The 23,714-nt window shown below is 37.3% G+C and overlaps 1 protein-coding gene across 1 annotated transcript in view; it reads right to left on the bottom strand.

Moving 5' to 3' along the window:
- Positions 1-23,288, bottom strand: part of PRKAA2 (protein kinase AMP-activated catalytic subunit alpha 2) — a 38,020-nt gene extending 14,732 nt beyond the window's left edge. Inside the window, exons 1-4 of the mRNA XM_070748975.1 lie at positions 23,186-23,288; positions 10,965-11,106; positions 8,832-8,925; positions 1,313-1,457 (exon numbers count right to left, since the gene is read on the bottom strand). Coding sequence (XP_070605076.1) covers positions 1,313-1,457; positions 8,832-8,925; positions 10,965-11,106; positions 23,186-23,288 — 484 coding nt within the window. The remainder of the gene's footprint in view (positions 1-1,312; positions 1,458-8,831; positions 8,926-10,964; positions 11,107-23,185) is intronic.
- Positions 23,289-23,714: the final 426 nt, after the last annotated feature.

The raw sequence follows: 23,714 nt of genomic DNA, 5'->3' as shown, positions 1-23,714 counted from the left end.
ATACCACTTTTTTCCCCCTAACAAACTAAACAGTCACCAAGCAATAAAACTGCTTGGTTATGGTTTGCTCCAACGGTGTCAGCATTTTCTAGACATTTCCTTCATATATATATAGAATCTTATTTTTTCTGCAGACTCCTGCATCCAAATTAATCCTACCAATAATTAAATTTTTGCACACAGAGACATAGAGGAAAAAGTTCTGGATGTCCAGACAAACAGGTATAAAACTTTGTGTTTTATACTAGACCTGGAATATTCTTATTTATCTACATGAAGATGACCATTAGTTTAAGTGAAATATTTCTATATTCTGCCATTTCTATTTGAAGGGGAAGTGAAACAGATTACAGGGGGGAAATGATTTATTCAACAGTACAGTGGTACTTACAAACTTAATTCATTCTGTGACCAGGTTCTTAAGTAGAAAAGTTTGTAAGAAGCAATTTTTCCCATAGGAATCAATGTAAAAGCAAATAATGCGTGCAATTGGGGAAACCACAGGGAGAGTGGAACCCCTGTTTCCTCCCAGGAGATTCCTAGAGCAGCCCCACAGAGGCTTCTCCCCACCTTTTCCGGCCGTGTTTCTTCCCAGGAGATTCCTAAAGAAGCCCCATGGAGGCTTCTCCCTGCCTTTTCCGGTTACAGTTTCGGAGGCTTGGGTTTGTAAGTGGAAAATGGTTCTTGAGAAGAGGCAAAACAATCTTGAACACCCGGTTCCTATCTAGAAAAGTTCCTAAGTAGAGGTGTTCTTAGGAAGAGGTACCACTGTAAATATACTATATATACTGTGTTAAAAAAACAATTAGTTATTTTGCTCACTTAAGACTGGCATTCTGACAGAAGATCTATCACAACAGCAGATATTTTTGTAAATATATTTTCTTCACTGTAGTAGGAAAGCAGAGAGAGCTAGGAGAAAGCTGCCACCACTGATAATTCACAATGTATTTTCCAATGAAATTACTAACCAAAGCAATTTAGGCTTTAGTGAAGGTCAAATGGCTCCCCATAAAATAATAGAAAGATAGTTGTTCTTGAATCTGCCTGGAATCTAACTTCCTAATTTCATAGTTGTTCTATTGAAAACATTTGGTTTTCAATAATCATGGAATTTCTTTACCGACAGTTTACTAACTTGGAGAAGATTAAGCCAATGTTTTCATTTAAAAGAGCTCTTCACAATAACACAGAAGCTTATAACAGTGATGGAAAATAACACTGAGTTCCCTGAAAGAAGTTAACATTGACACAGTCCAGAGAATTGGCTGGTAGCCAATTACATTTTTGGAATGCTATTAGGGTCACATACCAAAATCAGCTATCTTGGCATTCATGTGTGCATCCAGCAGCACATTCTCTGGTTTCAGATCTCTGTGAACCACCATATGCCTATGGCAGTAATCCACAGCTGACAGAATTTGCTGGAAGAGGCGCCTGGCTTCAGCTTCTTCTACCTGCAACAACAACAACAACAACAAAAGCAAATAAATGCACTAGGACACAGGTATCAAACTCGCTACATCACGTTGCGGTCAAGTGACATTTAGCAACATTTTTCCTGTTTGTGGAGCTTTTTTTATTTGACTTCTATGCCGCCCAATCCCGAACGAGCTGGGTTGGGCGTGGCCTGCACGTGACGCATCCAGCCCACGGGCCACCAGTTTGACACTCATTCTACGATTTTCTGTATGCCACTTAACAATGCAGCAACCCTCTCTTGGATGAGCCACAAGACAAATTTGGAATTACAGTATGGTTAATAGCACTAAATTGAAAAACAAGAGGTGATATTTTTGCAGAGTTTCTGAAAATTAAGGCTGGTCAAACAGTTAAGTGTCACCTCACCTGGTTCTCTCTCGGTTTTCCCTATACGGATGTCGCCTCCTTGTTCTTCGTTAATGGCTTTTGCGGCAGCCAATAGGGTAACAGAAATGGCATAGTGGCTAGGGTTTCAGGAGCAGTTGTTAAGTAAGGGTGTGTGGGATGCATAGAGCATATTTCCTCCCCCTCCCCTTTCCGGCCTTGCCTCCTAACCTTGTGTTGTTTGCACAGCAAGCAAACAGAGGAAATGGAGGAGACCAACTGCTCATGCGTTTAAATATTTTGGAGGAAGGCTTATTTTGGGGGAAAGGCTTATTTTAGCACATGCACTCGAAAGCCTGATTGGGCTTATTATCTGGGGAGGGCTTAATTTTGGGGAAACAGGGTAGGCAGATAGATAGATAGATAGGTAGGTAGGTAGGTAGATAGAAAGCAAGAAAGAACAAAAGAAAGAAAGAAAGAAAGAAAGAAAGAAAGAAAGAAAGAAAGAAAGAAAGAAAAATGTAGTATTTTCTATGAATCCCAGAAACTGAAGGAACGGTGAGAAATTCTCCAAATGTTAGTGGGAATGACTTATGATCAAGCGAGAGAATGGTGACAGGAAAACTCAGGAGGAACAAGGTAGTACTTCTGCAAGGGCAGGATTTGATTATTTATTTATTTATTATTTATTTATTACTTAGATTTGTATGCCGCCCCTCTCCGAAGACTCGGGGCGGCTCACAACATGTAAAAACAAATCATAAGCAATCAGACAAATTTAAAATATTTAAATATTTAAAAAACCCATATACTAACAGTCATACACACAGACATACCATGCATAAATTAAACGTGCCCAGGGGGAGATGTTTCAGTTCCCCCATGCCTGACGGCAAAGGTGGGTTTTAAGGAGTTTACGGAAGGCAGGAAGAGTAGGGGCAGTTCTAATCTCCGGGGGGAGTTGGTTCCAGAGGGCCGGGGCCGCCACAGAGAAGGCTCTTCCCCTGGGGCCCGCCAACCGACATTGTTTAGTTGACGGGACCCGGAGAAGGCCCACTCTGTGGGACCTAATCGGTCGCTGGGATTCGTGCGGCAGGAGGCGGTCTCGGAGATATTCTGGTCCAATGCCATGAAGGGCTTTAAAGGTCATAACCAACACTTTGAATTGTGACCGGAAATTGATCGGCAGCCAATGCAGACTGCGGAGTGATGGTGAAACATGGGCATACCTAGGTAGGCCCATGACTGCTCTCGCAGCTGCATTTTGCACGATCTGAAGTTTCCGAACACTTTTCAAAGGTAGCCCCATGTAGAGAGCATTACAGTAGTCGAACCTCGAGGTGATGAGGGCATGAGTGACTGTGAGCAATGAGTCCCGGTCCAGATAGGGCCGCAACTGGTGCACCAGGCGAACCTGGGCAAACGCCCCCCTCGCCACAGCTGAAAGATGTTGTTCTAATGTGAGCTGTGGATCGAGGAGGACGCCCAAGTTGCGGACCCTCTCTGAGGGGGTCAACAATTCCCCCCCCAGGGTGATGGACGGACAGATGGGATTGTCCTTGGGAGGCAGAACCCACAGCCACTCCGTCTTATCCGGATACAATTGTACAATTTGTAAACAACATAATAAGACACGAAGAAGCAGATTTCTTCCCCAAATATTACAGTGTGTTTACAGTGAAAAAGATGATATGGATAAAGTGCCCTGGAAGGAACAAATGGTGTTGTCAGATGGAAGAAAGTCACCAGGGGTCTTTCTCTTTTATTTTTGTGTGTAACTATATTTTATACTGTTTTTGTGTACCGTATATACTCGAGTATAAGCCGAGTTTTTTAGCCCCAAAAATGGGCTGAAAAACACAGCCTCGGCTTATATTCGGGTCATTGACAAAGTCACCACACGAGGGCGCCATTGCTTGAGCCAGAGCGAGGAGGCACCAGCTTTTGTCCCCTCTGGCACGCCGTAGTTCCTCTCCCTGCCTCAAGCAAAGAAGGCAGCCATTTGCAATGGTGAGTCGGATTAAAAAGGCCCCCTGCTGTCAGATTCTCCTCCCCCTCCTTTGAAAGGATTTAAACTGTTTAAAAAATGGTATTTTGTGGTAGTTGCTGTCCTTGCTTGGATAGGATCTAATAATGTGTTATGAGGCAGAGCTAGACAGGAATTCTTTTTCTATCTGTCTATCTTTCTATCTATCTATTTTTCTATCTATTTTTCTATCTATCTATCTATCTATCTATCTATCTATCTGTATCTATTTCTTTCTATCTATCTATCTATCTATCTATCTATCTATTTTTCTATCTGTCTGTCTATCTTTATATCTATCTGTCTATCTATCTATCTATCATCTATCTATCTATCTGTATCTATTTCTATCTATCTATTTTTCTATCTAACTATTTTTCTTTCTTTCTATCTATCTATCTATCTATCTATCTATCTGTATCTATTTCTATCTATCTATCTATCTATCTATCTATCTATCTATCTATTTTTCTATCTGTCTGTCTGTCTGTCTATCTATCTTTCTATCTATATCTATCTATCTATCTATCTATCTAGCTAGCTAGCTATCTATCTATTTTTCTATCTGTCTGTCTGTCTGTCTATCTATCTTTCTATCTATATCTATCTATCTATCTATTTCTATCTATCTATCTATCTATCTATCTATCTATTTTTCTGTCTGTCTGTCTGTCTATCTTTCTATCTATCTATATCTATCTATCTATCTATCTATCTATCTATCTATCTATCTATCTATCTATCTATCTATCTATTTGGTTTTCTATGCTGATAACCTCACAGCAGCTAATGCTGAAGCTCTTCTTTGGATACACTTATTTGTTTGTTTGTTTGTTTGTTTATTTATTTAATTGGATTTGTATGCAATCCCTCTCCAAGGACTCAGGGTGGCTCACAGCATATATAAAAACAGAACAATAATGTAAATCCAATTAATGATGAGAAGGAATCCAGTTTTGAAGGATTTTAACTCTTAGGTTTTAGCTTTGTTCCTGATCGAGCTACTTTTTTTACTTTTTAATTTATTGTTAATATTGTTAATTTGTTTACCCTCTTTTAAATTTACAGAGCTAGTTTACTGGTTTTCTTTAAAATAAATATTCTAAAACATGTCTCAATTAATGTAATTTTATTGTTTTCCATTTTTATAAGTTACCAGTAGCCACTGCATTTTCTAACCTCGGCTTATACTCGGGTCAATACGTTTTCCCAGTTTTTGTGGCAAAAATTGGTGCCTCGGCTTATACTCGGGTCGGCTTATACTCGAGTATATACGGTAATTTATGTAAATCCTGAACACAAACTGTTTCAACCCCTACCCTCAAAACGTCACTACAGAGCACTGCACACCAAGACAACTATACACAAGAACAGTTTTTCCCCCAAATACCATCACTCTGCTAAACAAATAATTCCATCAACACTGTCAGACTTTTTACTAAATCTGCACTTCTATTTCTATTAGTTTTTCTCATCATCCCTATCATCCTTTTCCTCCCACTTAGGACTGTATGACTGTAACTTGTTGCTTGGATCCTAAGATTTTTATTAACATTGACTGTTTCTTCATTGCTTATTTGACCCCAATGACAATCATTAAGTGTTGTACCACATGATTCTTGACAAATGTATCTTTTTCTTTTATGTACACTGAGAGCATATGCACCAAGACAAATTCCTTGTGTGTTCAATCACATTTGGCCAATAAAATTCTATTCTATTCTATTCTAATTTTAATTTTTATGTAATTTTATGTGGCTTGAAAATATTTTATTTCATTATAAGATAGTGGTCTCTTTCTACAATAAAACTGATTGATGAACTGACAATTCCAGTCATTCCCAAACTTTATACCCACTAGCTCAAGTGAGCTGTGATAAAAGATATAATAAAACATAACTGGAGGCAAACTGGACTGAAGTTTTAAAACTATTATGATCAAAGAATCAATATATTACTGCATAATCCTTTCCAAGAATTTTCCAAAGATCTATAGACTTTCAAAACATCTTTTACATTTTTGTGGCTACTCTTTATCCGATCCCTAACATAAGTTAAGTCACAGTTGGCAAATACATTTTATATGTTTTAAGATCAAGACTGGCATCACTGATTGGCATAAAGAGGTATTTAACTTGCTGATACTGTTGCTGCTATCTAAGAGATGTTTCATCCTCTCACACAGCAAGATGAGAATAGTGATGCTAGCAAGGAGAAGGGTCAGCAATTGACTGCTATTACGTGTTTGTACGCCCAATCATTCCCAAGCACATATACAAGCAGCAATAATGACAAGTCAAGGACTTCCTAAAACAGATGTCCTGCTTTCAGCAGCAACCAACATATTCTGAAATCACCCTTCAAGAATAATTGTATGCAAGGATAGTCTAGGAATATTCCAAATTGTTATTGCTGAAAACGGACCTTGATGTTTGACAACAAATTTATGTACCGTATTTTATTTATTTATTTATTTATTAGATTTGTATGCCGCCCCTCTCCGAAGACTCAGGACAATAAAAACAATATAACAGTGGAACAAATCTAATATTAAAAACATATAAAACCCTATCATTATTTAAAAACCAAACAGCAACATTCATACCAAACATAAAACAAAGTATAAAAAAAAGCCTGGGGAAAAGTGTCTCAACCCCATGCCTGGCGGTATAAGTGAGTCTTAAGTAGTTTATGAAAGACAGGAAGGGTGGGGGCAGTTCTAATCTCCAGGGGGAGTTGGTTCCAGAGGACCGGGGCCGCCACAGAGAAGGCTCTTCCCCTGGGGCCCGCCAAATGACATTGTTTAGTCGACGGGACCCGGAGAAGGCCAACTCTGTGGGACCTTATCGGTCGCTGGGATTCGTGATGCCTTATGCTTATAGCCCTATTCTTTTGAGCACAGAGAGTATACTGAAAACTTTTGCTCCAAAACCAACTCTAATTCTTTATAAAATCTAATCCCAGGATATTGAGTTTTATTCTAACCATGGCTTTATCCTGGCTTGATTTAGGTAGCTTCTATTAAACCAGAATATAGTTTCCTGGGCTTAGACAGCATAAGGAATCCTTGCATTTCAGGTTGATGCAATTGTTTATTTTGAAAATATAGAATACAAATGGAAATGTAAGCTCTAAGTCTAATACAATTTTAAAAACCCCAACATGACATAAAATCTATTCCTTTAAAAATGGGAGGAATCACACAAGTGATTCTGATCTATGCATTTCGTAACATTGCTTGCACGCACACATCAGAACAAGACTGGTGATTCCTAAAGCTTGGTTTGTGTAACATTTTATGTTAAAAAGCCCTAATGTTAATTTTCAAAATGAGCTCTGAGAACATTTTATATGTGGAAATAATTAAAAAATCACATCCTCCAGTGTTCTGAAGTAGCACTAGTAGATAAAGAGATGAATGAAGAGAGACAGAGTACTGTGATGGTAGAAAAGACTATTGCACTTTGGTCTATAGTTATGTGAGTTCATATTTTTTTTTTAATGTTATTATACATAAAACCCCTGGAGGATGGGGGAGGGGGATCATCAAAGGGCAGTTTAAGTCAAATCTTTCTAAATGATGTATCTGCAGAAAGAAGTTAATTTTTACACGAGAGGCGTTTTAAGTATACTATTGAAACTTCAAGCTACAAGATGTCATCAATTACAACAAGACAACCTAATTTGGCTTTCTCTGTTTATATAGAGAATGATGTAGTTGAGTTCAAAACTAAAGTGGAATTTCTTCATTAATTAATGAGCCTTATCAGCTGATTATAATGATAGAATAATCAAAATAACTGCATACCTCACATTTTATAATTAACTATTATATAACACATTCATCACTGACTAAATTTATAAACAGTAGACTAAACTACAAAAATGCAAAATAACGGTATGAAATGCTACTCCTATACTAGATTTATAGTTATGAATGCTCCAACACTGGAAGTTTTAAAGAAGATGTTAGATAAACATTTGTCTGAAGTGGTGTAGGGTTTCCTGCCTAAGCAGGGGGTTGGACTAGAAAACCTCCAAGGTCCCTTCCAACTATGTTATTCTATTCTATTCTATTCTATTCTATTCTATTCTAGTCTAGTCTAGTCTTCATCAGTAACTCTACTTTGAAAAGAAAAAAAATGCAAAGAATAAAGTACTGTACTTTAAATTGTATTATTTGTCTATAAAACATGTTTTTCCTGAAGCATTTTTGCTGTTCTTAGCCTGAATTGTTGTTCATATTATATATGGCACATTTGCTAGTAATCATATCACTAACTAAACATACTTATAAATCTTTCCACAACACCAAATAAATTTTAAGATTGTGTGAAATGACCTCTGTATCCATGTTTCCATGTTTTTACAAAATCAGATGATCTCCAAATCATTGTTACTGTGATCAGTGGCATGAGATAAACTTTGGCCACTTTAAGAGGTCTGGATTTCAACTCCCAGATTTCCCCCATGCTGACTGGGGAATTCGGAAGGTTTAAGTCCAGACCTCAAAAAGTGACCAAGGATGAGAAACACTGATGTAAATAAACCCTTGGGCTGTCGATGATTTTAAACAAAAGAGGGTGATGGAGGTTGCTTGTGCTTAGCGCTTATATTAATTTCCAATTAATTAAGATATATTTGGTTTGAGCTATGATGATTAGTAGAATTGCTGAATTGTAAAACTGGATAACAATCTTTCCCAATTGGGAGTTTATTAGATGTGCTGATTTTAACATCATTATCCAAGTGAACATGGTCCAATTGTTAAATGCAATGCATCTGGTGGGCACCAGATGGGGAAGAGTATTGTAGCCAATAGCTACAATAAAGGAAAAAATATACATCAGTGATTTGATTCAATAGCAAATCATTTTACATATGGCTAATAGGCTTGGGCTAAAATAATACAATTTAGCAAAGCAATTCTATTTTCCACTACTGTCTGTTTGTCCTTTCACCACATGCATTTTTAATTCCAATTAGATAAGACACTTACATGTCCATGTTTACAGATATAATCAAATAATTCTCCACCGGACACATATTCCATCACCATGAAAAAATCAGTAGGGGTGCTGATCACCTGATATCTATTGAAAACATACAAGAAAATAATTGTATCTTAAATGTTTTTGCTGAACGAAGTTCTTAAGACCCTTTGTCTAATCTTAAAGGAGTCCTTAATAAAATCACTGGAATTTACTTTCTATACAATTACTTTTCAATTCTAAAGGATAAATTGGTCTCTTTTTTTGCAAACTCCTTTGGGACTCTGGTCAATTAAACTGTTTGATAGATCTTCATTACTCCTACTCTACCCCCTACATTAAACTTCTTCACTCCTCTAAGAACTTTGTTCAATAAATCTTCTCAGAACTAATATTCTGAACATTGCTACCAAGAGAAAATTAAGACACTGCAGATTCAAAAGTCAAAATACGTTAGTACTGTATATGTCCAATGATTACATAACAGGAATGGTTCCTTCACCTTACAATGCAGGACTTGTGGAGTTTTTGTTAGCCTTCTCATTCAGTCCCAAAATATGGCGCAATAATACACTGCTCAAAAAAAATTAAGGGAACACTTAAATGACACAATATAACTCCAAGTAAACCAAACTTCTATGAAATCAAACTGTCCACTTAGGAAGCAACACTGACAATCAATTTCACATGCTGTTTTGCACATTCAACTCTGTACAGAACAAAGTATTCAATGAGAAAATTTCATTCATTCAGATCTAGGATGTGTTATTTGAGTGTTCCCTCTATTTTTTTGAGTAGCATATTTACTCCTATTTACAATCTGTCTGGATCCACAATACAGATAATCCTTGACTTACAACCCCAATCAAGCCCAATTTTTTTGTGACTAAGCAAGATATTAAGTGAATTTTGCCCCGTTTTATTATCTTTCTTGGTACCATTGTTAAGTGAAGGGGCATTGGTTCTTACCTGGAATGCCCTTTCAACTCAGTCCATAGAGCTAGAATAACCCATCCTGGACTCTTCTTTCGATGTGAGAGAAAATCACTGCATTTATTAAATTAATAACACCATTGCATAGTGAATGTGGCTTCTCCATTGACTTTTCTTGTCAGAAGTTTACAAAAGGTGATCATATCACCTGGGACATTGCAATTGTCATAAATGGGAGTCAGTTGTCAAGCATCTGAGTTTTGATCACTTGACTGTGGAGATACCGCAACAGTTGTAAGTGCGAAAAACAATCATAACTCACTTTATTTAGTGCCATTATAACTTTGAATGGACACTAAATGAATTGTTGTAAGTTGAGTTCTACCTGTATAAAGCGATTATATATATTCACCGTTATTAAGAACATACAATATGGCTATACATGTATTTACAATAATGCAGCCATTTTAATGAAGGTTCAAAATGGACAACCAAGAAAGACCTCAACCATCCTGTATCAGGAAAAAAGACTTGTTTTTTGCTTTAGAGATTGGTCTCAGAAGTACACAGCTACAATACTATGTTTGAATAAGCTGAGTACTTCCTTTTTATGCATTATTCAATGAAATAAAAAACATTTCAATTTTGCTCTTGAAATTTTAATACATAAATATATAATTATATATTAGTCTATCTAGATTAAAAGATCTATTTTTCATTTCATCACCTAATATGAACACCTACACTAAGTGCTACTTTGCTTTTATCAAGCAACTGTGCAATCTTGTACCAGTTATCCCAGAAAAGTACAAGATACTGCATCAAACTGAGAGTCAAAGTTTTATTTTCTGTCTGTTACAGAACAAGAAATATAAATTAGCCTGAAACATTTTGAAAAACATTTTATAATGGTCCAGAGTCATCCCAAACTGTGATATGGTTGGCATGTAAATTTAATTGACAACAATTAATATGATAGTAATCCCAATAAATATTTTGCTGGCTGAGTTTCAAGAGGAAGAATGTCCATACAAGTATTCTATGGGCTTGGGGGCATATTCGATATAAGAGCAATAAAACTTACTTTGTGTTTACATTTATATTATTCTTAATCATATTAAAAATACAGCAAAATACTTGCAATACAGAAATATATATTTCACACATTTTTGTATTTTGCTACGAAGAGAATAAGTTAGTATGCTTACAGTTTGATAATATGGGGATGCCTGAAAAGTTTTAAATTCTGGATTTCTCGTTTGATCTTTCCAACAACATCCAAACTACGAATCTTTTGTCTGTTTAAAATTTTCACTGCTACTTTATGTCCAGTAAGCTGGTGTTCTCCAACTAAATAAAAGACAAAAAAGTTGAATGTTAATTTCTGTTTACATAAAAGAGGTTACTGATTTGTGAGATGAATCACTTACGTATTAACACTACAATAAAATTAAAACCCTGTAATCCTTTAATTCACAGTAGAATCGGGGCAAGAGTGGAGCTTAATTGGATGGCTGTATGCCCTTCCTGATGCCACACAGAATTTGCAGCGGATATTTTTTTTCTTTGTGCCTGAGAAAGAAAAATCTGCTGCTACACAATCTCTACTCAGGAAAGTTTCCCTGGTTTGCAATGTAAGTATTTTAAAGACTGCAACCTCTAAAAGGCTATGAAATCCTACCCAAACAATTGGATTTAATGGAACTTACTGTATTCTTGAGTTGTATACAGTGGTACCTCTACCTAAGAATGCCTCTACTTATGACCTTTTCTAGATAAGAACCAGGTGTTCAAGATTTTTTTGTCTCTTCTCAAGAACCATTTTCTACTTACAAACCCAAGCTTCCAAAACTGTAACAGGAAAAGGCAGGGAGAAGCCTCTGTGGGGCCTCTCTAGGAATCTCCTGGGAGGAAACAGGGCCTCCACCCTCTCTGTGGTTTTCCCAATCGCACATATTATTTGCTTTTACATTGATTCCTATGGGAAAAATTGCTTCTTCTTACAAATGGTTCTACTTAAGAACCTGGTCACGGAACAAATTAAGTTCTTAAGTAGAGGTACCACTGTACTGTATATGGAATTGTATTGTGACATAAATATGAAAATACAGTTTATTCTAAATCTATTTTTCTTTCTAGAAATTACATTATTCAAAAACCAATGTTTGATATCAGTTGTGGATAAATTTATCTAATAATAACTTTTACAACATTAATAAAAGTAGTAACAAAAATATAAATTAATTCAGAGTTGAAATGCTTCTTCTTACATCAAGGTCAGCATACAATTCATAAGTTTTAAAGAGCAGCATGATTTTTTTATATATAGGACCGAGAGGCAGATTCCAATTACCGCTGATACCAGTGCACTTCCCGTGGAGCTCTGCGACCCTGGCGCATACGTGCTGGAGCAACATTTGCTTCCTGTGCATGTGAGGATGTGTGTGAGCACAAGAGTTTGGTGATTTTAGCTGATTTTTTTGCTTTCACGCATGAGCAAAAGCAAAAAATGAGCAAAAATCATCGAAATCTCACACGTCCGCATGTCCTCATGCGAGATTTTGCTTTCTGCGCATGTACAGGAAGCTAATCTCATTCCAACGCATGTGTCCACTCACCAGTCAACTGGAGCTATGTGTGCAGCTCCATTTTCGCTATCAGAATGGCGTTCCCCCCGTTTACGTAGGAACCCAATACTGGTACCACCAAAAGAAACCTTTTTTTTTTTCAGTTCACTTACTAGCAATGACAACTGCACTGAAGGAAACTGGTACCAGTTTGCCTCTCTGTATAAATGAGATAAAGGACATATAGAATAGAATAGAATAGAATAGAATAGAATTTTTATTGGCCAAGTGTGATTGGATACACAAGGAATTTGTCTTGGTGCATATGCTCTCAGCGTATATAAAATAAAATATACATTTGTCAAGAATCATATGGTACAACACTTAATGATTGTCATAGGGGTCAAATAAGCAATGAAGAAGCAATATTAATAAAAATCTTAGGATATAAGCAACAAGTTACAGTCATACAGTCAACATGGGAGGAAATGGGTGAAAGGAATGATGAGAAAAACTAGTAGAATAGAAGTGCAGATTTAGTAGAAAGTCTGACAGTGTTGAGGGAATTATTTGTTTAGTAGAGTTCAGGAAAAAACTGTTCTTGTGTCTAGTTGTCTTGGTGTGCAGTGCTCTGTAGCGACATTTTGACGGTAGGAGTTGAAACAATTTGTGTCCAGGATGTGAGGGGTCAGTAAATATTTTCCCCACCCTCTTTTTGACTCGTGCAGTATACAGGTCCTCAATGGAAGGCAGGTTGGCAGCAATTGTTTTTTCTGCAGTTCTGATTATCCTCTGAAGTCTGTGTCGATCCTGTTGGGTTGCAGCACCAAACCAGACAGTTATAGAGGTGCAGATGACAAACTCAATGATTCCTCTGTAGAACTGTATCAGCAGCTCCTTGGGCAGTTTGAGCTTCCTGAGCTGGCTAGTGACATGACATTGTTAAGAGCTAAGGCAGAATGCCCCAAAAGATTTGCCACTAGATGACTTCTAAAACTACTTTAATACTTACTGCTTTGACTCTAATTAAAAAAAAAAGTAGGGAAGGGCAGTATCCTGCAGCTATCTGGTTATTGCCACTCTCAAGATCACTAATAATGAGAGGAGAAAGCTTTCATCATTTCTTCTTTTGTGAATGCTATTTTCAACTAATTATTTCCATTAATTAGGGCAACCTTGCTTTGCCAACCTTCTTCAATAATATTTTGTACTATAATATCCTCTCCATCCCTGACCAAAATTGGTTGTGCTAGTTCAACCTGACAGGAGCTGTAATTCAAAATCATCAAGGTTTTTGCACAGGGGCCTATTTCTGTCCACCTGTCTGTCAACAGGCCACTTGCTGCATGAAATTATTTGCAGCATTTCATTATTTAATGGAGTTCTATTAAAAGCTTTCTCTCATCCATTTGCTACTTGTTGCAAAAATTTCTATTTTATAAGTTTTGAAATAAAAGGGTGGCATGTTTTGTTTGCGTTTGAGCACAATTGCCCAATTAAGAAAGAAAAATCAAAATTCTTACAGTATGTTTATTTAGAAGCAATTCTAAATAATTGCAGGGAACTCACTTCCAAGTAAGAGTACACAGATTAGACTGCAATCATATGTGATTGTCCTGTAGATGTTTATTTGACCTTTACCAAAGAATAATCTTTTCTAAATATACATTTAAGGTATTTAGTTTTTAGAACAGTTTTTTGGGGAGGTGGAATGGGGAAATGGAAGATACAGAAAATGAATCAACTATGAACTAAATCCAAACTACTTTACCTTGACTTATAACAATTAATTCAGTGACTATTCAAAGTTACGACAACACAGAAAAAAATGACATGACTGTTTTTCACTTTTATGAATGTTTTTTCCCCATGGTCATGTGATAAAAATTCAGATGCTTGGTAACTGGATCATATTTATGATGGTTTCAAGATCCCATGGTCATATGATCACGTTTTGTGACCTTCTGATAAGCAAATTCAATGGAAAGACAGATTCGCTTCACAACTTTGTTACTAATTTCACAACTGTGACAGGAAAGGTTGCAAATAGTTGCAAAATTCACTAAACAGATATCTCACTTAACAAAAGTTTGAGCTCAATTGTGAATATAAGTTGAGGACTTCCTATGTACATTTCAAAGTCTATCCTGAAGGATCAGAAAGTCATATTTTATTAGTCTTTAGGGCTGAAGAAACCCAGGTTCAAGTTCACCTCATCATAGAAACTCCCTGGGTGATTTGGAATAGTCATTCTCAGTCCAGTATTCCTCACATAGTTTTGCTATTTAATCTACCTTGGGCTCCTGGATCTATCTACCTATCTGTCTGTCTATCTAACTGCCAAATATCACTCACACGTCTTCGTGAAATCTCCAGAACCATAAAGACTACAAACTTTAAACTTGGCATGTATGTTCCCCTTGGCTTCTAAGTACGTGTTAAGAAAGGATTTTTTGAAATGACCCTCAGATCATTAGTTATTTCTTATATTATTTTAACATGCTCTGATGCTAAGGAGTTCTACTCCCCCTCTCCATGTGAAAATAACTTTGTTCCAACTGCCAGTAGGCATGGCCTGCATATGACTCATCCAGCCTGTAATCTGGAAGTTTTAGACTTTCTACTCCATGCTAAGGAGTTCAGTTTCCTAGCAAAGTACATCCAGCTACTAGCATACCACTCCCTCATCACGAAATCTCCAGAACTGTAAAGTCTATAAACTTAAAACTTGGAATGTACGTTCCCCTTGGCTAAGAAAGGATTTTTTGAAATGACCATTAGTATTTTTATACATATTATATTAACATGCTCTGGTGCTAAGTAGTTAGATGTTCTACCACCCCACCCCACCTGAAAAGAACAATTGCCTTATATTAACATGCTCTGATGCTAAAGAGTTACACATTCTACTGAACATATGAAGTATGTTGAAGTCTCTGGATTTAGTAATGGAGATTGAGGATGCTGTACATTACCCTGTGGAGTACTTGCACACTCTCAACCCACCAGGATTGCCACCTCATGACCGCTACCACAAGGTTGGTGCTCCAAACATGCTATTATGCAATCTAACCCTGTACAATCACATAATAAAAGCCACAATTTTCCCAGGTGTCAATCAGGGAGAAACCATTTTCATACCCCAAATTCCTCTGATCCCATCAGACTACCACTTCAAGTTCAAATGTCTACAATTTCCCATTAAGGTGTGCTATGCCATCACCATCAATAAGGCACAGGGACAGACTTTGAAAATAGCTAGTGTGCATCTGAAGAGTGACTGTTTCTCTCATGGCCAGTTCTATGTGGCGTGCTCCAGAGTCAGATCACCTGACAGCCTGGTCATCCCCAAGCCAGAGAGCAAAACCAGGAATGTTGTTTATAGGGAGATCCTGAACAATTCATCTGAGGAAGGAATTGAAAGTCTATGCTATGCAAGTTATTAGCCTGTCTACGTAGACAAAAAAGCCCGGGTTGCTGATGGGATTAAAAGGCTTAACCCCATCTATTTTACTGTTGTTAGACTTACAATAACATCTTAATCTCTAATAACAGAATTTAATTAATTTAATTTATTGTATTTCTATGCCGCCCAACTCCCAAAGAACTTCCCTAAGAAACTTTGCTTACCGTCACTAACGAAATAATATAGTGCCTTTTTAAACTACTCATTAATTTTTCAGCTTAAGTGTCAATTTATCAAGCCCGAGTATCCAGCTACTAGTAGCATATAAATATAAAATAAATATAAATTATATTAAGACTGCAATTCTAAGTAATATAGCTAAGAATCTTATCCATTTCAGGCGATATAATATATTACTGTATCACTATACTCTTGTTAAGCAATTGATTTAAAATTTACTATGGATTATTTCTTTTTCTCTTTAGGAACATTACTGCTTGCCCATCTTTCTTTTAGAAATTATTTATCTATTCCTTATATTTTCAGACTACTAATAATATTTCCCTATCCCCACTTCCCCATAATATGCAGCTTATTAGCTTCCAATCCAGCATTTTTGAAACAATTGGGGGGGGGGGGGGTGTGGGGGGGGGGAGTCAAGACAAAATTTAGCAATTAATAATTATTATTTTTAAAATATCTAACACAAGATAGAGGTTTCAGTACACATCACCCATGGTTATATTCCATAAAATGACAAAGAAAAATGCACACACTTGGAGAAACATACACATTCAAGTATAAATAGGTAGGCTGCAGTTTAGCATCCCAGTTTAATCAAATCATTACATTTTAAAACCAAGTGAACTATGAACTAGAAAATCTGCAATTAAGAGATAGCCTGACTAAAGGAGAGGGTGGAGTGGTAATTCGGTAGCTGTATAAATTGAGCAAGTCACTATTATTAGCAGAGATAAGGGCAGTCTGAAATTCTTTCCTCAATAAGAGTGTTCTAAAAATAAACTGGCTTGCCACGCTTCAAAATAAAAATAGTTTGGCTTGCTCATTTTATGACCCCATACAAATTCAGAGTGAAAAGCAAATTTTGAGATTAAAATCGCTATATAGAATGCTGGTGAGGCCACATTTGGAATACTGTGTTCAGTTCTGGATACCTCACCTACAAAAAGATATTGACAAAATTGAACGGGTCCAAAGAGGGGCTACAAGAATGGTGGAAGGTCTTAAGCATAAAACGTATCAGGAAAGACTTAATGAACTCAATCTGTATAGTCTGGAGGACAGAAGGAAAAGTGGGGACATGATCGAAACATTTAAATATATTAAAGGGTTAAATAAGGTCCAGGAGGGAAGTGTTTTTAATAGGAAAGTGAACACAAGAACAAGGGGACACAATCTGAAGTTAGTTGGGGGAAAGATCAAAAGCAACAGAAAATATTATTTTACTGAAAGAGTAGTAGATCCTTGGAACAAACTTCCAGCAGACGTGGTAGATAAATCCACAGTAACTGAATTTAAACATGCCTGGGATAAACATATATCCATCCTAAATAAAATACAGAAAATAGTATAAGGGCAGACTAGATGGACCATGAGGTCTTTTTCTGCCGTCAGACTTCTATGTTTCTAATTATGCTTTTCTAACATGCAAGATATATAGATCAGTACTATGTTCCCTCTAATGGAACGGACTATTCTATGATGCATAAGGATCTTTCCAAAAAATGTAAATCAACTTAAGAAATGGTCCAAATGATTACAAAGAGGAAACCAGCAATTTACAACATCATCCATACATTGCTTTTGTGATAAATTGCTAATGCAGACAGGTTACATACCATCATGGCAATGCCTGAGTGATGCTGTAGGTTATTATTACAGAAACACACATAAAGAGCTAATAAGAACTATCATTTAGTTTCCATTTACAAGAATTCAGGATTAAAAAACACTATTTAATTACCTAGCCTGTTCTTAAACTGCCAAAAAAGACCTGTATTAGCCAGGCACACAATGTTTGCGGTGTCTTGAGAATTAATACAAATATGGCAGCATGTAATTTTGAATAAACAATAAATTATGAAATTCTGGACATCTTCAAGGCTCTCCAACTATCTTCACTGATTTTGTTTACTCTTAATTTTATATCACTTTTGGACTTTACCTTTTAAAAAGTGTCTGCTCCTTATTGGCTGGTGTTTTAGAAACAGTGGTAACATTGGGAAGGTTATCAATAGATGTGTTGTAGATATTTATGCACAGAATAGGACATTTAGAAAAGGAAATATATAGCTTTTCTTATCCTGGAAGTATATCCATTCACATTTCATTGTGAAATGTCACAAAAAGTGATAAAAAGTACTGTAAAGTGCAATATCTTTCTTTGTACAGTCACATATTTATAATTTTTCTTAAACTAAGCTCTCTGGAGCCTATCAAACACTTGGTTTTTAACAGCCAAGCTGTAGATCAGTATAACCACAATCTTTTTACTGCCTTATACATGTACTTACTAACAATATGCATATGGGTCGCAAAATAGTTGGCAATAAAGACTTACGGTAATATGGTAATTTCAATTAGGAATTACAGTACTTGTTTGACACACATTAGCAACTGATGATGGTGATCTATACAGGTAATCCTCAATTTACAATCAAAACTGAGCCCAACGTTTTTATAGTTAAGTGAGACATTTGTTCATTGAATTTTGCCCAATTTTATATCTTTTCTTGCCACGCTTGTTACGTGAATCACTGCAGCTGATAGGTTAGTAACCTGGTTGTTAAGAGAATCTGGTTTCCCCATTGACTTTGTTTGTCAGAAGCTGGCAAAATGTGATCACATGATCCTGGGACACTGCAACTGTAATAAATATGAACCAGGTGTCAAGCATCCAAATATAAATTACATGATCATGTGGATGCTGTAACTTTTGTAAGTAGGAAAAAGTCATAAGTCACCTTTTTCAGTGCCATTGTCACTAAACAAACCATTGGAAGTTGAGGACTTCCAGTTTTCTGTAAAATACTTCTACTAATTTTTGAATATTTGGTTTCTATCCCTGAGAAGAGACACTAAGAGTGGAGAGGGAAGATTAGGGTGCTCTAGTAATCAAAACACTAACATTTAGCTAAATATGTTGGGAAATGATAAAACAAAGATGCTAGTTATGTACACTGCTCAAAACAATAAAGGGAACACTTAAACAACACAATATAATTCCAAGTACAGTGGAACCCCGACATAAGAGCTGCTCTACTTAAGAGCAACTCGAGATAAGAGCTGGGAGGGGAGAGATATTTTTGTTCTACTTACAAGCCCAAATTCGAGATACAAGCGCCAAGGAGCTGTCTCCTGAAGCCAAACGCTAACTTCTGCGTTCGGCTTCAGGAGACAGCTGCGAAGCGGCGCGCGTGTTTTAAAAGGTTGCAGCCGGCCTGGGGGGCTCGGGGGGGTGCGTGCAGCTTTCTTCCTTTCTCTTTTTCTTTCTCTCTTTTACCTTCCCTTCTATTTCTTCTTTTCTTTCTCCTTCCCACCTTCTTCCCTCCCTCCCTCCCTTCACTCATTCCTCTCTTACTCTCCCCTTTCATAAGTTTCCTTGCTTCCTTCCTCTGTTCCTGTCCCTTCCCCCTTTCTTTCTTTCTTTCTTTCTTTCTTTCTTGCTCTTTTTCTTTCTCTCTTTTACCTTCCCTTCCTCTATTTCTTCTTTTCTTTCTCCTTCCCACCTTCTTCCCTCCCTCCCTCCCTTCACTCATTCCTCTCTTACTCTCCCCTTTCATAAGTTTCCTTGCTTCCTTCCTCTGTTCCTGTCCCTTCCCTCTTTCCTTCCTTCCTTCCCACCCTCCGTCCATTCATTCACCCATTCCTCTCTTGATCGCTTAAAGCCGGTCCCTGGTGCAAAAAGGGTTGGGGACCTCTGTCCTACAGGATTGGGTGGCAGAGAAGTTGAACATATGTAAATTTAAAAGTTTAAGAAAGTTTACAAGTTAAGTGAAAGAAACTTCATTATTCATTTATATGTACATGTACATTTCTTCATTAAAAACATGTCTTTCTGCATAATTTAGACTAACTTTGTGAGTTTTTTGAGGGCTGGAACCAATTAAAATTATTTACATTAATTCCTATGGGGAAAAGTCGTTCGAGATAAGAGCTGCTCGACTTAAGAGCCCAGGTCCGGAACGAATTAAACTCGTATCTCGAGGTACCACTGTAAATCAAACTTCTGTGAAATCAAACTGTCTAGTTAGGAAGCAACACTGATTGACAATCAATTTCACATGCTGTTGTGCACATTCCACTTTGTACAGAATAAAGTATTCAATGAGAATATTTCATTCATTCAGATCTAGGATGTGTTATTTCAGTGTTCCCTTTATTTTTTTGAGCAGTATAAATATCTGAAATAAGCTACAGTATATCTAAAAATAGCAGAAATAACATTGGAGTTAAATTAACCAAGCATTTCTGGGTGTCTTAAGAGTAGCTTGAGATCCATCAAGGCCTCAGGATAGAAACTGGGGGACCACGAGTTCTAGCCTTATCTTAAGGCATAAAACCAGCTGGGTGACCTTGGCATAATTGCTTACTCTTAGTCCTTGGAAGGAGGCAAAGGCAGAGCAGTTTTAAAAACCTTGTCAAGAAAATTGTGGAAATCTCTCCAGGTAGCTGAGAATTGGGCATGATTGGAAAGCAACTATAATCATCACCACTAATGTCCTTTTACCAAATGTTTAACCGAGAGCCTGCTAATGATGAAATGAAGCAGATGTATATAGTTGTTTGCTATGTCAGATATAATAATAATAATACATAATTTATTAAACTTGTATGTCACCTGACTCTCAATGTGTCTGAGCAACTTGCAATAATCAAACCTCCTCATTCATTTGTGTAGTCCCATCAGATGGTCTGATGATATTACTTCATGTATCTGTCATCTCCAGGAGCACTTATGGAAAAATATTCTACAGACATAACCAAGAATGAAGAGTCGCAGTTGTAAAATTTGATGACAAGACTAGACTCTGCCCAACTCTAGAGTGATTATTTGTGTTTTATTCAGTGACTTTGATTAAAATAATTTTAAAAATACATTGGCTAACTCCAGCCAACAAAATAAACAAGCTTGTATGTACATATTCCTACTGAGTAGTCCATTTATAAAAGATATGTGTCTACAAAATCTTTTCTAATACATTAATCATTAATAATAAACAGCCTGCTTTGTAATCCATCATTTGCTTACAGTAAGCAACAGATACAGAGATATTATTGTTTCACTCCTTTGGGACTTGTTAAGGCTACTTGAATGTCTTGTAGGATGAATAACAAGAGAAGGTATTATTTGTTGTGTAGTGTAACAGTGTAGGTTCCTAATATGGGTGTTTTGTAACTCTAAAAATGTAAGCAAAGGTTCAGCATTTCCAAAAGCGTTGCCATGTTCCTTTATATATATATGTATGCTATATATAGCTGAATAGTATAAAATTATGAACAGTGAAAAGACAGTATATTCTTAAACAATGAAACTTAATTGCTGTACTACCATTTTGAAAATTAAATTCTACATAGTATTCTGTTCTCTAAAATGCACACAAATAGAATTTCAATTTTGAAATGACTTCAAATATTATTAACCCCAAATAAGTTTGTGTTAGAACATAATTCTAGAATTAAAAAGTCAAATTAGAACAACTAAATCAATCAGCTGTAATGCATTGATCAATAAAGCAGCACTTCAAAGTATACTAACTTAAGAGTATGGCTTACTGATCTCCCACATCTCAGGAATGCTATAGAAATAATATATATATTAATATAAGTATATTTGATTAAAAAAAGATAAAACAAATGCGGCTGCAATCCTGTGTCAATTGAATGAGAATTGCAAATGGATCAAAACAGAATTCATTCTAGAACACAACATGATGAGTTCTGATTCTGAGCAAATAAACATTGTTAGGAAAGGCATTTCTTGAGGTAGAAGATTTTCCAGGGGTTTATGGAAAATCAAACTGATCCGTGGAGGCATTTTCTTCCCCAACGTCCGAAACGCAACATTGATACCATGTCTTATTTCTCAGTGAGAAATGCCTACTTAAATAGTTTTGCTAAGGATTTTTTTTTAGATTGGAAAACACTCTAGGAAAGGTACTAAAATGTGGGAGGAGAAGTAGAAAGGGAGGAAGAGAAGGGGAGTGAAGTTGAGGAAGGAAGCGGTGAGAGAGAGAGAAGGAAGAGAAGAAAAGGAGGAGTGAAGGAAAAGTAGGTAGAAGGAGAAAAGGGTTTGATGAAGGAGGGAGTGTGCAAGAAAGAACAGCTAGAGGGGCAGACTGGTGTTAGTCAAAGGGGGGTGAATCAATTATTTAAGATTTTGGCTTATGAAATAAAGAATAATTTGGAATTACGTGTATGTAATATTGAACGGTATATACAGTACATGTTAAAATTGTAAAATTTATATGTGAAGATGGAGAAAAATACAAAAAACTTTTTGAAAAAAAAGTTGTATTCCTTTTGTGGAGCAAAACCACAACCCCTTGCATTATTCATCCTAAGTCTTATCATTGCAATATCAGCATGCCCATTTGCTTCCATTATATATCTCCCCCCCAAAGTCACACTTATTGTACTGTAGGTTGGGTCTTCCCTAAAAAAAAAGGATAAAATTCTCCCTGAACTTATCTTCTCCAGCATCTAATTAATCTGGATGAACGGATTTGAAGCCCCCATAGTCCCCAGGCAGCAAGTGCTATTCACTTGTGAGCCGCTCCTAGTCCAAGGAGGGGCAGCATACAAATCTAATAAATAATAATAATAATAATAATAATAATAATAATAATAATATTAATAATAATATTAATATTAATATTAATATTAATAATATTATTATTAATAATAATAACATACTACTACTACTAATAATAATAATAATAATTACATACACATAATAATTGTTGTTATTATTGTTGTTATTATTATTATTATTATTATTATTATTATTATTACTTGGGGATGAGGGAAGTCGTGCTGGGAGATCCAGCCCGACTCGGTCGTTGGAAGGTTGTGCGTGTGTGAGAGGGAAAAATGACTCGAGCACTTTAGCACACCCGGAGGAACAGTTGCTACGCCGCCTCGCAACTCTCAGCCACACCAAGCCCTGCAGGCCGCCTTTCCCCCCGCCTTTCCTTCCACCGGAGAGACGGAACCCCTGCAGTGGCGACCCTGGAGGATGGAGAAGGCGGGTGGAGAGCCCCGATACCCGGCTTGCTCGCTGGCTCCAATTCCGGGCGAGCGCGCCGGCTTTTTTGCTGGTGCCGCCACCGCCGCGCGTGGAACCCGGTCGGCGGCGGGAAACGACCCTGCGCCGCTGCCGGCCTGTAACCCGGCGCCCCGTCCTGCTTGCCCCGCCCCGTGCCCCGTACTCAGCTCTTGACTTTGCCGAAGGTGCCGACCCCCAGCGTGTCCCCCAGCACGTAGTGGCCGATCTTCACCCTCCCGTCGTGCTTCGGCGGCTGCTTCGGCTCAGCCATCTTCGCTTGGCTCGGCTCCGCTCTCGCCGCCGGTCCGGCCGAACCACAATGCAGCAGGGCCGGGAGGGGAGGCGAGACGGAGACAGCCGACGGAGACGAAGCGGGCAGTGGAGGGGCGGGGGCGGGTTGGACAGGTGAATAAAGAGAACGGACTTGGCTCCGGGATATGGGTCCAAAACAAGCAGGCCGCTCTGAGGAACATCTCCAGCTTGGCGCCCATTAGGCATAGCACCCCAACACATTAATGATTGGGGTGCTAATGATGCAGTGAGTAAAATAGGTAGAGGAGACGTGAAATTCGGTACACGGGGACATGGCATAGTAGTAACTTCATTACTACTGAGTCCCTAGGGAAATCCCTAGTAATGAGTCCCTAGAGCAAGGGTCTCCAAAATAGGCAACTTTAAGACTTGTGGACTTCAACTC

Source organism: Erythrolamprus reginae, chromosome 3 (genome assembly GCF_031021105.1).
Source record: "Erythrolamprus reginae isolate rEryReg1 chromosome 3, rEryReg1.hap1, whole genome shotgun sequence".
Lineage (NCBI taxonomy): Eukaryota > Metazoa > Chordata > Lepidosauria > Squamata > Dipsadidae > Erythrolamprus > Erythrolamprus reginae.
The sequence above is the reverse complement of the archived record's forward strand: the minus strand, read 5'-3'. Positions and strand labels throughout refer to the sequence as shown.